Genomic DNA, 17,380 nt, shown 5'->3' on the forward strand with positions numbered 1-17,380 from the left:
AAATCCTTTATTGACCATTCCTTCATCTCTGTCATTGATATGATCAAAAACAGCAAAGATTCTAATACTGAGTCTTAAGGTACTCCACTCATGACATTAATTATTGACCATTCCTTCATCTCTGTCATTGATATGATCAAAAACAGCAAAGATTCTAATACTGAGTCTTAAGGTACTCCACTCATGACATTAATTATTGACCATTCCTTCATCTCTGTCATTGATATGATCAAAAACAGCAAAGATTCTAATACTGAGTCTTAAGGTACTCCACTCATGACATTAATTATTGACCATTCCTTCATCTCTGTCATTGATATGATCAAAAACAGCAAAGATTCTAATACTGAGTCTTAAGGTACTCCACTCATGACATTCATTTTTTTAGCAAGCCTTTTATGCATTACCTCGTCAAATGCATTCTGAATATCCACACCCTTACCCTCATCTACATAAGCAGTAACCTCTTCAAAGATCTCAAAAGATGAGTAAGGCAATGTAAATAATTATTGTTGTTAACTCTACATTTTTAGAGCAAGTTTCATGAGCCTAAGTGTTGATTCATGTTGTAATTAAATCTACAATGATTGTCATGTTCCAAATCTGAATATTAAATTGTATGGAAAATTATTTATATAATTGTAATTATTCCCATAAACCAACTGAAAGTACATAAAAAAAAATGCATGTAAATGACATGATCAAATTCAGTTAATTTTTAGCCATTATATATTTTAGTTCTTAGGAGAAAGGCTTCATTGTATTACAGAAGTTTTCCACTAAAAATAATACACAACTACTTTTAAAAGAATTAGCTGTAATTAAGAGGATATTTCTTCCAATAAACCAAGAACAGTTTGCCCCCGATGAAGAAAGGTCCACCTTTTGTAAGCACTCGGGTTTTTATCATTTTGTAAAAAACTAAAATCATTTATCTTTAGAATATTTTGTCTTTCCTTAAATACAAATAGAAACTTCTGAAAACAATTCACCTGTGTATGTTTATGTGCAAGCAGGTGTACAAGTAAAATGAGAATATTAGTCATTAAAACTCGATAAAATCTTTTTTTTTATTCTGACAAAGACATAACAGAAACAATATTACATTAACTACCTATTTGGTGGGTATATATATTTGGACTTGTGCAACTTGCACCTTACACTTTAGATTTACTTTCACAAATTTACTTTGGCCAATTAATGAATTAGATATTCATTTAAAAATCTTATATATATTACAAAACTGGCCATGCTTACTAAAATCATGTATTCTGTAAGCTTACAACAGTAAACTAAAATAGTGATTATAACGATGAGTGAATCATGTTCTACTTCAGAGTTTAGATTAAAAAGTGTCACAAAAATAGTTTATTGCTTCTTAAGGTGATATAAAAATGAAACATCTTATCATAAACAAAAAGATTTTAATAAAAATTGTAAATAAAATTCCAGATCAAAACAGTTTTCTTTTCCTCAAACAGAACCTACCATCGAATAGGTCTTCCTTAATAGCACTTTCTACCTTATCAAGAATTTATCACACAAACACTTTAATATCAGTTACTCGTGATTTCTCTCCATCCTGTGTACTAGCTTCGAGTTATATGGATAAGAAGACTTCAAAATACTATTCTCTTCCAAACTGCATTCACCTCGGAATGCTATACCTAATATCTTTGTATTTCAGGTTAATGTGAAGTTTTTGAATGGTATACTAATGTAACAATCAGCCTTCTTGTTGTGTCCATCAAGCCAGTGGGGCTGAAAATGAATCCCACACTCTTGGCTATTAATATTTCTTTTCTTTGATGATGGCCTCTCATTATATAATTGCTTTTGTAGCACTGTGCATACGTGCAGAAATAGCACTTTCATACTTATCAGAGGAAAAGTACTAGAAACGTTTGTTTGCAGTGATAATAAAGGAACCATTATATATTTCTGAAATCTTCTTCTTCCCTGGGCACTACTAAAATTACACAGGAAACAATTTCCACTTGGGACTAAAAAGAACCCCCTACTTCCAGACGTGGCTACGAGCTTAGTGTCCATTGATAAATAGACGCTGGTGTTTTCTTTCTTTCCGATTCTGAATACTAAAGATTGCTAATACACTTAGTAATCCAAGAATTAAAAAAAAAGAACTGATAATTTGAAACTTTTTTGTCCCTTCACTTGCTATTTAACATGACACTTCTTTCTTGATAGTAAATCAAAGGCTTGCTAGTTACTTGTAATTAAAGTTGAAGGAATGATAAGTGCATCTCAGTGTACAAAGTTTATCTTCTAACTTAAAAAAATCGTAAATTGCATTACTTGCTTTGTGATAAAATGTCAAAAGCTGGAGGGGTTTCAAATACAAGGTTCCCTGCAATTCATTTTGAGTTTCTAGTCATAATTGTGAACATATACCATTTCTGTATTTTCCGAGAATAAATCTCAAACCTTCTAGATATTTGCATTTGAAAAAAAATCAACAGTGCTAATGGAAGCCAGTATTAAATTATTGAATCTTTCTCCATCAAGATTCAACTTTGACTAGGTATATTAAAGTCAAACACACAATAATTCTTAGGTACCTTCCTTATAATAGCTTCAGTTTTATATTTCTGTTTTACAGAACTACATATATTGGTCAATAAACTGTTGATAGTTTTGGTCCTTCAATTATTGTGTATCACATTCTTCACATTGAATAAGTTATCTTATTTAACCAATGGATCTGAAGCTTTAGAGATGATTGAATAATATGTGGTAAAGAAGAAAGTACCAATCAGATTTTAAATTTCTTGATAAATATAAAGACAATGTGTATTCGTTGACCCAAATTGCAACGTTACCGGGAGTAGGTTCATTCACCCATGTAGGTAAATATAACTAGATCACAGTCTGCTCATTCCTGGCAGTGAACAATCCTATACTGGCTAGTTTCCCAGACTTGTAGTTCACATATTATAACTAGATCACAGTCCATTAATTCTGGCAGTGAACAATCCTTCTATACTGGCTAGTTTCCTAGACTTATAGTTCACATGTTATAACTAGATCACAGTCTGCTTATTCTGGCAGAGAACAATCCTTTCATACTGGTTAGGTACCACAGACCTTGAGGATACTATTTCAGTACCCTCTAGGTGTGAAGGACAATTTTGTGCCCTTATTTTGGCACTATGATATACAATAACTATATATATATATATCTCATGTATCTTACTTCAGATATCTACGTTATATTTTTTGCCAGACAATTCTGGCATGATATCCCTCATTATTTGAGCATAGTTCATACAGTATGCACTATTAGAAGTTTCTGATTGTTTCTTTATATTTTGATAAACTTCATGAATTAGTAAGATAATCACTTTGGTTTACGAATAAACCTCAGTACTAGGTAGCCCATTATTCGAAAAACTGCGAGAAAAATCACCAAAATAAAAGTATTGGCCCACAGAGGGAACGCCTGACCTTGTTGATTAATGATATCTTCTATCGGAATAAATACTGAACTGCCAGAACGACACACCTCAAACTGCGAATTAGTTGACGCACACCTGAAAGAGAGAAAAATAAAACTATTATTCTAACAAACATATTCTAAAAAACTCAAGCAGGTAATTTTCTCAACTTTTTGTTCAAATATCAAAATGTATGTAAATAAAGCTTGTTACTTGGTGATGACAATTTAATACTCTTGAAGACACTCGTTTACATAAATATGAATACAGTAGCCAATATCATAAATTTGCAAATTACTTTATTTAAATGTATTTACACAAGAAAGACACTTAAGCATACTACACTTTAAAACTAAAAAATGCCTTGAGTAAATAATTCTTGTATTCAAATAGTTTTTATTGGTTCATGATTATTTACTGAATATATCTTACAAACGAATTAAACAGAAGCAGTAATTCATATTGGAAAATGCTTTCTGTGGTTTATAGCAAAGTATTGCTGAAAAGAAACTTCTACAGGGGGGAAAAGGGGGTTTAAAAACAACAGAAAGAAAGCTGTAGAAAACTTCATGAAACTGAACATTATGAATTCTTGTTAACACCAAGTAATCATGAACAAACAAAACAAACAATGTATTTCAAACTTTTATAAATATTTTCTGAGATAATATAAAATATATCTTTATAAAAAAAATTAGCTATTATGAGTTTGGTATCTCCTCACCGAATTGGTGGTCCTCCACTGAACTCCACTATCTGCATGTTTTGATAAGCATAATGAACAATAGAAAGGTATTGTAGCCATTGAAGCCATGGAGGAATGGAAGAAGAGTAATAACCTCCAAACAACATGGTGGACAAAGAGTAGAGAGCAGAAATTGTTACTGAAACTTGCAGGTCAGTACAGGATGCCCCAATAAACAGTCCAACACTCTGTAAAAAAATAAATAAATAAAATCTAATTTAATTATTGTTTGTTGCAATTTTATAACTTAACTTATTATAAACCTTTGGAGTGTTGAGATACTCAATGTGAGGTGCTGATGGAGATAGTAACCACATATTTAAATTATCATGTATAAATCAAATCTTGCAACAAAAAAAAGCCAACTGTAGAATGATAATGGTTGGAGACTGCTTGAATGGGTAATGAAGAAAAACTTATATTAAAGTTTTTCTTCATTACTCATTCAAGCCATCTCCAACCATTATTAGTCTCAAAGTGAGTTCCTCGTCATCAAATTTGAATTCAACTGTAGAATGGCTGGCAAGTCTTGTTTTGTTTCAGAAAGGTCTAATAAATGTTAACATGTTTAACTAAAACTATAATTACAAGTTATTTTCATCAATTATATTGCTATGCTTTGATTAGAACTACAAAATCTACCTTCAGCAATACAAAGAGCTTTTGACGTTTAATCATTTATATCTCTAGTATGCAACATAGAAAAATCTGTGTGAATAGTGTTTCTCAAATGCTGCAGTTTTAAAATACAAATACCAACGATTCATATGCCACATAACTAATTCTTAAATTCTCTTTCAAAAAATATATTTACAGTTTGCAAAATTAACCATATTTTCTTTTTTTTATTAATTGTTTACAAGGAAAAAGTTGTTTTTCCCATGAGGTGGTGGTATTTGCTAAGATAATTGCAACATCCACCAGAATTATGGACTGAAGCAAAAGACATCTAATTTATTAATATCTTTTCCTCATGTATACATACAGAAAAAAAAAAATTGTACAAAAAATACTATAAAAATGCAAATTCCAATTGCTTGTCATGATTAATCACTTGGGCTATGACACACAATACTGTAATATTAAATATACAAGTTCCCACTAACTGTCTTGGTTTCTCACTTGAGCTAAGACACTGAATACTATAATAATAATACATGTTTTAGCTAGTTGTCATGGTTACTTACCTGAGCTACAATGGTGTTGAGGATGAGGAAACCCCAAAGACAAAGGAAGGTCTGTGAACTATAGATGCCTAACATAGGGTAAGATATAAAATGAAAGACAGTAGGTAAAGTTAATGTTAGAGGTAATTCTCCAATCATCTTGGCCAGATAGTAGGCAGACAGTCTGTAAGCTCCTGAAGCTCTTTCCTTGTTTATCACTTCCCGTTCTGGAGGAACTGCAAAAAAATATAAAAAACGCAGAATGAATACAAACTATAATGGTTTAATACCAGCATACAAGTTTAGATTTATTGGCTTACACATAAAAAAAACATGTTTCTTAAATTCTAGAAGAGCCATAAAATACAAACATATGTTACTTTTATATATTCGTGAATATATTACATAATTGCATATATGTATAAAAACTTTGCTAGTACTGTCAAAAAGTTTGCGTTCACACATAATAACTTATAGTTAATAGTTTTATATACAACATAATGTTAAGTTTTAAATAAGGTTGATAATATTATGAGATACAGAATGGGAAACATCTGCTAATTTTGATACTTACAAGAGATCAAAGCTCCAAATAATGCAAACAACATCCAATAAGTCATACTGAAGAACATCTGAAACAAATATAATACAGATCTTCATTCTTGAGAACAATAGCTTAAAAACAATCCATTCAAATTAAATTTTAACCGAGTTTTACAAGATATTTTATAAATATTAACTAAAAATATCTCCTGCCTTCTTCATAGATTTCTAGATTAGTATGATGTTCCAAAATATGACACATTATACTTAATATTTTAATTTTTCACATTTTCTAATGGCTATTTTAAGGTAATATACAGAATTTCTGTTCAGAGATGAGAATCAAAGAATTTAGGCTAGCCATAGCAATGAGAAAGGAACATGTGTACATTCAGTATATTAAACTGAAACCTGTATTGCACATAAAATGCAAAGGCATTAATTATTTTAGATTTTATTTTATTTTTTGTAGTGTACAGTGAATCCCAACTTTGTTTTTACTTAAAAATATCATCTACATTGCTCTTAATCTCTAACTTTTTTTTTTTATATATACACATTTTCTGTTAATAGTAGTACTGGTAACAATTTAATATGGTTCCAATAATACAGGTGCTCACCCAACCCCGGATGTCCCAGAGCGTTGGCTCTGTCCGTTGAACTTGGAACCAAATAAGTCCACAGAGAAGACCTAACCCTAGAGTCTGAATCCAGTTCAACTTGGACAGCATGCGGCTCTTGGCTTCTAGAAAGTTACGCTGAGTAAGAACTTTAAGTTGTGTCCAGAAGGACGTTGGCCACTTTTCTTCTTCTTCTAGATCATCCTGACTACTAAATGTTGAGCTAACAACTCCAGACCATGAAGATCTTCCTGAATCATTATCATCTTGATGAACTGCTTAAAAAAGTAGTGAAAAAAATCAGTTCTAATAAACAAAAAAAAACTAACATAGGCAAAGAAACTTTTGAAATTTTAACTTCATTCAGTTCATTATGCAAGAATAGAAAGCGATTCTTTTAACACGCTACATTATATTCTATCAAATAATAAGTACAACTTGTTATAGGCACCTAAACATTAGTTGAAAAGAAAACTATAGCTCTTTTTAACAATAAACCAGTAGTTATCTGAAGACAACTGATTATAATGTCTTCTATCTTTAAACAAATATTGATGTTCAATTGGCAGCTATAGGCTTGAAAATTATTCACTCTTCTTATAAGTGTGTAAACCTTTTCTTTCAATTTAGGAATAAAACTAACCTATTTTCTGATATATAGTTCGTAATTTTTTGTCTTGATCAATGATGACTTCTACTGGCCTGGTTTGGTCATGTTTAGATGAAGGTGGTATGTTCCATATGTACGGCGTTGAGGTAGAGTGAGAAGATGGCTCAGTGCTCTCCAGATCATGTTTCACAAGCTCACTAGGATTAAGTAATAACACACAGAAATCAAGTATTAAATTTCCCAGACTTATTGGGTTCAATCAAAAGTATACACAAAGCATTTGTTTTCATTAAGTATGAGAAAAATGGAGACCTTACAGAAAATTTTCAGTAAATCACAAAGTTAAAGCAAAAATATCCTAATGGAAAATGGCTTAAAATCCAATTTCTACAAACTTGTTTTATAAAGAAATATAGTTAATTAAACAGTAAATATTCATTGTTCTTACCAGTTACGAAGGTGTTCCCAGGGTTGTTTATCGCAACTTTGAAAATCTAGGGCAGAGCTGTGAGAGCAAACAGTTTCATCATCTTCACTGGGCAGACATAGCATTTGTTGAAATTCTAGGTTCCTATTGTATAAGCATGTTAAAAAGTTACGTAAAATAGATTCTAGTTTACAAAAAGTTCTGCTTAGAATTATCGATTCAGATTGTTGTAAATAAAAGTAATGCTATATATAACTGCATTAAGTCCTAGCTGTACAGATAATTCCACTAAGAACACATGTAACTGTAACAAGATTAATTATTACAAAGTTGGCTACTTATAGAATTATGCTAAGAACTGGTGCAACAGAATATTTCTTTCTTACTTATGTATATATATATGTATGTATATATATATATATATATATATAGACACACACACATTTGTTGTTGATTTTCGTATTTGTTTTGTAGCAAAACGCTCAAAAAGTGAAATATAAATATTCTTGTCCTATACTATACCATTCATCGAGATGACATATCTTGGTGTGAGGTACAGAATAGTCATGTTTCTCTCCATTTCTTTTTATCTGTACTATTTCTCTGTATTTGCTAAGGATACACCCGGGAGAAGCCAGCCTTCTTACCGGGTTTAACTGGGATTTTTAGAACGGCTACAGATCTAATTGAGCCAGTCAGAAGCTGGGTTTAATTCAAAACAGCCAATGTAATTTATTTTAAGAAACGTTTATAATAACAAGAGTACGCAAGCCTCACAAGATCGCGGTGATCAAAGGCTGGCACAAATTTAATTATTATGTGATTATTCAGGGAGTTTAAGGATAGAAACAATTAAAGGCGAGTTTCACTAAATGATATGCAGTGACTTGATTGAAAAATACGATGATTTATCTTGACTTGGAGGTTATTTCGGAGTTTTAAAGTTCGAACTATAGTTAGGCCTTATTTAGGATGACGACGATTGGTGATTACCAATGTATTTACAGCTATGAAAAACCAAAAGCTCGAACTTGCGTATAAATAAATTGAGACACCCGAAGTAAGTACCTTTTCCATTATTAATATATTTTTGGGGTTTGGTTTAAAATATCGTTGGCCTCCTCCTCAGTATTAACTGCGAGCCACCCTAGGTAAAAATAAAGTTCAATCCACATAACGCTAACGAATTAATTTTTTCAATAAACGTTTGCCACCTTCACTTGTGAGCCTAATTCATAAATAAACTTTTCATTTTAATCATTAAACTACTATAAGACTAAATTCACAAACAACGTTTCTAGAAATTCCGAGACTAATGGTTATTACGTCTAACTTAATTATCTTTTATAGATAACACGTAACTCACTATGTAATCAACTAGTAAAATAGACGGACGCGATAACTCTTGCTACTGACTCATCGAACTTAATAATTTCGACTGAATCGCAGACCTAGCTCAATCTGTACTCACTGTTTCACTGCTTAGCTTATTAACTAACTGGCACTGAACTAGTGTATTAACCAATCAGTACTCATTAGTAACTTTCATGAATTTTCTAAACCCTAATGTCATCCTAATCACAAGCTCCCTCTAGCAAACATCTGATTAAAACGTTGAATATATAGCTTAGAACTATAAACACACTCATATAGCTCTCCAAAAAATTTATGTTTCTTATAACCATATAAAAAAGTAAGGATATTAAGATGACTTTACCTAGCTTCAAGCGCTGCGGTGATAATTTTCTCTTGTGTTTTGGAATCTTTCTTAAGTTGTTCCACTGAAACAAAACATGTAGGCTCAGTTATTCGTCATGAAATAATATACTTCTTAATTTCTACACAATCAAAAACATAAACTTAGATCTCTCATCCTAAGAAAGTTTTTATTTACGACATAACTCAATGAAAATAAATTTACCAAGTTTGGTGAATAAAATAATTTAACCGCTAGTTTTCAAACAATGTGGAAATAAACATGAATCATAAGAGCAGAAAATACTCTACAAACAATGACTTGTTATAAAAAAAATAAATTGATAAGTTGGCTATAAATAATGCATTTCTTGAGTCACCCTTTTTACCTATTCTTAACCAATCATGGTCTGGAGTCCGGGATGACATATATATGGTAAATGCATATATCGCAAAGGTTATACTTACTAATGAAGTCAGCAGGGTTATAATGAGGTGTTATCTGTAGTCCTACACTGCTGAAAAAGTCAACAACTTGGCTTGTGTCACCAAAATATGCCATCTAAAATAAAATAAAAAAGTACGGACTATTTACAAATTTTCTAATTCTGAAAAGCAAAGATTTAATTGAAAACAAAAATTATTTTTCTGTTAAAAATTGTAACTCTAGAAAATAAAATCTCCACTTGCAATATGACTTCATGAATGAAAAATGAAACAAAGGAGAAGCATTTCAAAATCTTGTCAAATGTCAACAAAATAACTTGAAATTTAACAAAACGACAGATTATAAAGGCCAGCGATGTACTTATAACAGCTTAAGGTGGTAAATAATACATACTTGTCCACTGCAAAGCAGAAGTAGGCGATCAAACATGTAAAATATCTGACTGGAAGGTTGGTGTACTGTGATTATCACTGTTTTGTTTTCTTTTTCAGCGTACTCCTTTAATGTAGACATTAGGGAGAAAGCGGTGCTGGAATCCAAGCCTGATGTCGGCTCCTAAATTATCGAAAACAAATAAACATTTTGTTTAAAAACGGACCTTCAATTCCTAAATCACACATAAACTCTTATTTCATGGAAGACTCCCCCCCCCCTTTTTTTTAAATTTGTCTCCCGAGACACACCTTTCTCTCTGGATTTTTGGCAATTGGGCCCTATTTTCTGACGAGTTCAATAGATGTGTAATGAATATGGTTGTTTGTCGTAATACAGGGTTAATTATACAGAGGATTGAGAACGTTATATCAAAACGATTTTGAATATACAAATCAGAAGCTCACTTAACAAACAGAACCAATAGAAAGTCGCGGTGGAACGCCACGTATCTGAACTATGGTTTTCCATTGTTTGGTGTTATGTAGATAGTGTGATGCCACCACAAAATTAATCACTTTTCAGAAAGTTATGTAAAATATCTGACTGGAAGGTTGGTGGACTGTGATTGTCACTGTTGCAAAATATTCATACAATCAGATCACAAAGATGTGTTCAAATTAGAGTTTAGTATTTCCACAACGGATGTACCCCTTATACTTAATGACATTGGAAACAAATGAATAATGATCAACTTGGGGCACCAGGACCATCCAAAAAGAGACCTGCAACAAGTTGTACCCCAGACATAGTAAGCAACGCGCCGTATCTTGTAACAGGTTGGAAATACACGAACGTAAAGTGGCAAAAACCGCCCACGTGTCCAAGGCAACAGTACGTAACATAATTAAAAATAATTTACGTTTGAAAATGCTACAAAATCACGTAAACACAAGTTTCTTCCACAACATATCCGTTTAACAGTTAGATAATTGTTACAAACAGCTGGAGAATGAAATGTGTATTCATGCTATGCCATAGAAAGACATAACAGTCAATTCGCCAGACACAGCGCTTACGGGTTCCTGTGCAATCGGACTGTTGAAACAGGCATGAGATAGAGTCTTTCTAGTACAGTAGATGGAATACTAAAAGCATGCAAGGAGTACTAATGTGCTTTTGACATGACAACCTTACGACGGAGCCTTTTGCAATGAAAACTACGCTACAGGCCTATTGTCAAGATTCACTGTCGTCAGTTAGACCATGACTGGCCATGGCAACATGGAGTGTAACGATATTGTGAGGCTCTAAAATCGTTTTAACATAACGTTCTCAACTTCTGTACATATAGAAGGACTCTTATTTTTTAAAGATGTTGATAGGTGAGACCTTAATTTAGTAAAATTAGAAACAAAACTTTAAAGAAATATGACAACGGAAAAATATAGTAATAGTTACATTCTTACGTTTTCATATCTGTATTTGATAAATAATCTTTAAATTAGTGGACATGTATCAAGGGCTTTCAGATACTTATTTAAACATTCTAAAATATATAAAAACAATTAAAATTACATCACAAGTTTTATATCAAAATATGAATGAAAGTACCCGAAAACGACTACAAACTTAGCATGGGAAAATGTTTTGTTTTGAATAATTATTGATTTAGAAAATCAGCTGTGTTCATGTACAAACAACAAAAGATTAATAAAAAATACAAGTAATTTCAAACATTGCCAACAGATGGCAACAAACAGAGGACATGAATAGGAACTTCTGATACATACATCTAGTAACATGGTGGTGGGGTTTGTCAGAAGCTCACTGGCAATGTTGGCTCTTTTTTTCTCTCCTCCAGAAAGTCCGCGTTTCATCATATCCCCTATTACTGTGTAAGAATAAGAAAATTTAAACCTTGTAAATATTACAATAATCAATGGAAGGCGGCATCATATTTTATATAATTTCGTAAATATGGTGTAGCTTAACAAGAACTTAATTACGTATCTGGTAAACCAAAATAAACTTGAGAGAAGAAAAACCTGTTAGGAAATCCATCTGGAGTCTAGGGATTGACGACGTTTTGATGCCTCTGCTAAGACCTCAGTCTCGTCTTACACTCCGAGCAAGTGTAGTTCATATAGGTTCAAATCCATTACAATCTATACGCGTCCTTAAAATTCTTTAAAGAACTGGTAATTATTTTAGGCACAATTGTTTTTACACTTTTTCAGTTTTAAATCTCGTCAGATTTTCAAACTTCTTTAATAAAAGCAAATTTTATATTGATATAAAATAATAATTTGAATTCCCCCTTTATTGTTTTTGTTTCCCTTTTTTTTAGTGCAAAGCTGCACAATGAACTATCTACACCACGGGAAATCTAACCTCGGATTTTAGCGATATAAACCCTCCAATCACAAAAGCATACATCTTAAAATCACTATATATTTCATTCACTAAATAAAGTCCTACTGTTATTATCAAATGTATCATCTGTATATGAAGCTTTTCCTTGAAACAGTACGAGTCAGTACAAACCCCTTTACCTAAATATTTATCTTAAAGTGTTAGAAAATGGCGGTACCCTTCTATCTTAGCTGGGCCAATGCCAGTCTAAATGTTACATCTTTCGTGGATATAAAGAAATCTATACTTTGTTATATGAAAGAAGATATGATCTATTTACCTACTTTTATAATAACCTTAATTACTTTAAAAATAAATGCACAAAAGACATCACTTTAAATCATCCAACCCTGAACTTGACGCTGTGGCAAGCTGCCAACTCGACCCAGTATCGCCATCTGCTGGATTATAATTTGAAATGTTGGTCTGTTCGAATAACGTCAAAGGCAGGCAAGGCACTCATTAATTACTGTCAAAAGGTTCGTATACAGAACATTTTATTTTTATGAGGCACGAGTAAGAAAAGTTCTGTGATACCGATAACACAACCAATTCATTAATTATTGTCAAGAGCAAGAAATTTTTTTCTTCACCAAGTTCAAGCACCATGAATTCATAACATGCAACAAAATATATGTAGTAATATCAGCTACTCTGGCGTTCTTGAAGCCTTGAGAAGAGCTCGATCGGACAGACATTTATTCACTAATTTTAGAGCTTGAAATTAATTTTTGTTGGAAAACTTAATTGGAAGTGACATATAGCTGCGTTTCTGAACATTGTCAGTTTAATAAAAAAAATAACATAACCAACAGAAAGGACATATAAAAAGTGACAGCCATCCAAGAAGTCAATAAGGTTTAATTGCTCACTTACTCTATGATTACTTGTTTCAACTATTATTTTGTATCTAATTCCTCTGCTCAAGAAATACACCACAAAGTTTCGAAAAACAACTGTTAAATTTAACATACAGTATTTTCCTTGACCCCAATCGATCTCGCTACAAAAGATGTAAAGGTCTCTCATATATTTCACACTTCTCTCTGTAATATACTTTTATGTGTGTTTATCATTTTCGTGCATATAAATTTCGTGTTTACTGAAATCTAAACGCTACCTACACGAGAGGCGAGTATGATTACTACTGTCAGAAATTGGTAGTTTAAAGTAATATAGCCCCGTAAAACAGGTGATGTTAGGAGTATGACAAATAAAAACATGCGAGTATCCCCTACCTCTCAAAAACAACAACCACCTTCAAGATTCATACAACGGCTGAGCTTCAATAATTTTAAGGTTTGGTCTACGTTTGTATGATAATGGACACTGCCTAATCAGTGAGAAATGTTGGATGAAACTAAAACTTAACAGTGTCTTGACAGCTGCCGAGATCCAATACTTCTAAGATGTGGTCCACGTAATCCATCTTTTCACATCACAGTAAAATGTTGGACGAAACTAAAACTTACCAGTGTCTTGACAGCGGCCAAGATCTAATACATCTAAGATGTGGTCCACGTACTCCATCTTTTCACGGTAAGATATGTAGTCGGGAAGTCTCAATAAAGCAGAATACTGAAATGCGGAATATTGCTTTTTAATGAACATATTATTTCAACCGATATATTATTCATATTTCAGGAGAAAAATAGCAGTTTACTGAAATTTAAAATATTAACAGAAAACTATATAATACGAACAAAACATAGCATTACTCCTTAGCCTAAGCAAGCGCATCTTCCCAAACAAAGTGAGGCTTAACGTTCAGTGTACTGTCCTTTATACATCTACGTACAATCACTTTTATATTATTTTATAGTAAAAAGACTGTTTGAGGTTCTCCAACTCGACCTCTTTACTTCCTCGGATAAATCTCGTTATATAAAGACCAACTGATATCGATTAGAAATGATGTAGACCTACGCTGTACATGGTTTGTTATATATTATATATACATTTTTATTTCACATGTATTATAGGACCTTACAAATCAGAAAATATTCAAAAAGTGCAGCCAAATGAAACGATTAAATATTCGTTCAAAACACTTTTTATTTGATAATACTTGTTTACCATAGTGAAACTAGTATGCATTATTTTGTGATTTAAATCTATAAGGTAACAATAAAATCGTATCAAGACATAATAAAAAAGTATTGTTAAGATTCGTTTAAACGGGCTAAACTAAAGACTCGTATAGGTTAATAGTAAACTAAGTGTAATATAGAACAAGAAGAAAGATACCAGTTTTTCACTGGTTCACTTTAGTTCCACTCTCTCCTTTCATGGATAAACAAACAGGAGAGAAGGATATGACGTCATCATGGATAGAGACGAGGATAATTAGTTATGGTTGACTGACTGGGTCTTATGTGAACATTGACGTCATTATTTGATTCTTGCGTATTTGCATATAGATAGCGCGAACACCCACAGTAATTTCGAAATATTTATTCAGTACTTTAAAAAAAAATTATTACTGGTTACTTCTTCTAAGTTCTAAAGGTCAGATAACATTAACAAATAATGTTTGTAAAAAAACAAAATTTTAACGAAAAAAATATTAAGCAACTAGATGGCGCTCGGATCACGTGCTAAACTATTTTAAAAAAAGAAGTATCGTATGGTTCAACGTATGAAACATGCGATTCGCGTTCTCTTTTTTTTTTTTTAAGTCAATTTTAAAACTGTACGTTATTTTCTACCAGTTAAGACGACTAACCAATCATATCAAACATCTTTAGATATTCATTTGACTTAGGCTTAGATATAAGGCTTAATAATAAACTTTTGAAAATTAAAACCCATTTATGACAAGGTCGTTTATAAGTTTCGCGCAAAATTACACAAGCAAAGCTTTTCCGAATTTTCAACTGATAGATTAGGGAGATGGCAGCTATTCAACAGAAACCCACCGCCAACTTTTAAGCTATTACTGTCCGATTGAACAGTAAGGTTTGACAGTCACTTTTATAGAGCACACACGACCCGAAAGTGCGGAGCGCGTTTTTTTTTGTGTGTTCTTGACAATGGGACGCGAACCATGAATCATTGGATTCACAGTATCCAGGCATGCTGACCACATGAAACAGAAAAGGTCAATCTAAATATAAATACGACACAAAGCACGTTGGATCATTTCGGTGTAATAACATTCACAGATCGCATGGTTAGATCTCACTGACTGTCCCTGTATAAAACGGCAAATTCTATTTCTACTTTTCTTCAATCTGAAATTTTCTTTCCTTAAAATTGCCGAGTATTGCAACATTATCACTTTGTAAAGCGGCAATCCACCATCTACGGCTGTGAAAAAAGTTATTTTGTGAAACGGGGGGGGGGGATATCGATGACTATAATCGTCTATACAAAAAACAACAACAAAAAAATTATTCCTCCCAATACCCGAGATAACTGTGCAGAAAGAACTCTCGTGAAATTTTCCAGACTTAATATATATAACACCGGAAAGACAGAGCACACATTCTTGGATATTTTGATACAAGATTGTTAAAGAAGAGATAGGATGAGGGGGGGGGGGATAAAATAGATGTATTGGTTACTCTAAAGAAAGATAAACTTTAACTATATGTTCAGTGCAGTGACGGGAAACTTTTAGTTCATTATCAGAGCAGTTAACAATGAAAGTTATTACGTGGCCACAGGGTATGACAGTTATTACGTGGGTGCCTCAAAAGACCGCAAGAAGACTCCGAAAGAAACAGTTAAGTGTAATTGTAACTTAGAGTACATTAAAGTTTTCTCGGGCCTTTTTTTTATCTTCTTTTTTATTGGTAAATTTCATGGAAAGTTTTTGTGGTTTTTTTTTTCCGAATGTTTCTAGGAATTTTGGGGAGTTGAAAGCACTTTGGTGTAAACGGCCTGTAAAAAGGGGCTATGAACTGGCCACTTAAAATCGCTCACACCTGTTGTGGGTTCGGCGTCTAATGACGCGTTGTCTCCTGATGGGGTTAGGGAGTTCAACAACGGGGTTCCCCCCTAATGACATTTCTCTAAACTGTAACTCACTTTCACTCAGCTAGCTGCCTGAACGAGGGAGGGAAGGTTTGGTTTATTTGGAAATCTCATATCAAGCGCGCGCGCGCGTGTGTGTGTGTTAACCTTTTAACACAAAAGCAACTCCACTGTGACGTTACTATAAGCATTCGAAAGAAAAATACCAGCCTTTCAGACCACAATATAGAGGAATTAGGCAAAGTTGCCACAGACGAAAGCTTCTACTCTAAACTCCGGTTTTTTTCTGTACAATAATACAACCAGATGGAAGAAATAGAAGGTTTTGTTGTGGAAAAGACCTAATGCATGGCATTCTCTTTAATTTGTCTTGCTACTTGTTCACTTCGATTGAAGAAAAACCAGTTTAATCTTTCACGTCTGTCATTAGAAAACGTGTACGTACGAGCTTATTGTATAAACACTTCTTAGAAACTCAATATTCATGGTGTTCACCCAGAAGATTCACGTGAATAAACGCGCTTTCCCAATTTTCAGTGTACAAGTGTTAGGAAAGCATTTATATAAAGCATTTTTATTATTGTTGATTTTTTCATTGTGAAAGAAAGCTCGTGTTGATAATGAATCCCATTAGTCGGATAATAATAGCTTTAGTTTCTTCAAATGTACCGGAATATGTAGAAGCGATTTATTCGGTATTAACATCCCAAATACCTGACATTTTATTTTCTAACTGTAGTGATTAATATTCTATAACGTGTTTCTTTCAGTTTTTAATAATGTTTCATACTACTTGTTTTATATATTAACGTTCTATACGACATTACTGATTAAATATCTATATTACAGGTAACGTTCTATACGGTATCACTGTTTAAAGATCTATATTACAGGTAACGTTCTATA

The 17,380-nt window shown here is 32.6% G+C and overlaps 1 protein-coding gene across 3 annotated transcripts in view; it reads right to left on the bottom strand.

The window, feature by feature from the left end:
- Window positions 1-1,052: 1,052 nt before the first annotated feature.
- LOC106463199 (ABC transporter G family member 21-like) overlaps window positions 1,053-17,380 on the bottom strand; it is a 52,730-nt gene continuing 36,402 nt past the window's right edge. For 2 of the 3 annotated variants that reach the window (XM_013923194.2, XM_022390644.1), the window contains exons 4-15: window positions 13,969-14,074; window positions 11,875-11,975; window positions 10,103-10,264; window positions 9,730-9,823; window positions 9,284-9,347; window positions 7,588-7,710; window positions 7,173-7,336; window positions 6,530-6,807; window positions 5,941-5,998; window positions 5,388-5,602; window positions 4,180-4,388; window positions 1,053-3,551 (exon numbers count right to left, since the gene is read on the bottom strand). In XM_013923194.2, coding sequence (XP_013778648.1) covers window positions 3,359-3,551; window positions 4,180-4,388; window positions 5,388-5,602; window positions 5,941-5,998; window positions 6,530-6,807; window positions 7,173-7,336; window positions 7,588-7,710; window positions 9,284-9,347; window positions 9,730-9,823; window positions 10,103-10,264; window positions 11,875-11,975; window positions 13,969-14,074 — 1,767 coding nt within the window. In that variant the 3' untranslated portion in view covers window positions 1,053-3,358. The remainder of the gene's footprint in view (window positions 3,552-4,179; window positions 4,389-5,387; window positions 5,603-5,940; window positions 5,999-6,529; window positions 6,808-7,172; window positions 7,337-7,587; window positions 7,711-9,283; window positions 9,348-9,729; window positions 9,824-10,102; window positions 10,265-11,874; window positions 11,976-13,968; window positions 14,075-17,380) is intronic. The other variant, XM_022390646.1, reaches the window with a different exon arrangement.

This window comes from Limulus polyphemus, unplaced genomic scaffold (genome assembly GCF_000517525.1).
Source record: "Limulus polyphemus unplaced genomic scaffold, Limulus_polyphemus-2.1.2 Scaffold1346, whole genome shotgun sequence".
In the NCBI taxonomy this organism is placed as follows: domain Eukaryota; kingdom Metazoa; phylum Arthropoda; class Merostomata; order Xiphosura; family Limulidae; genus Limulus; species Limulus polyphemus.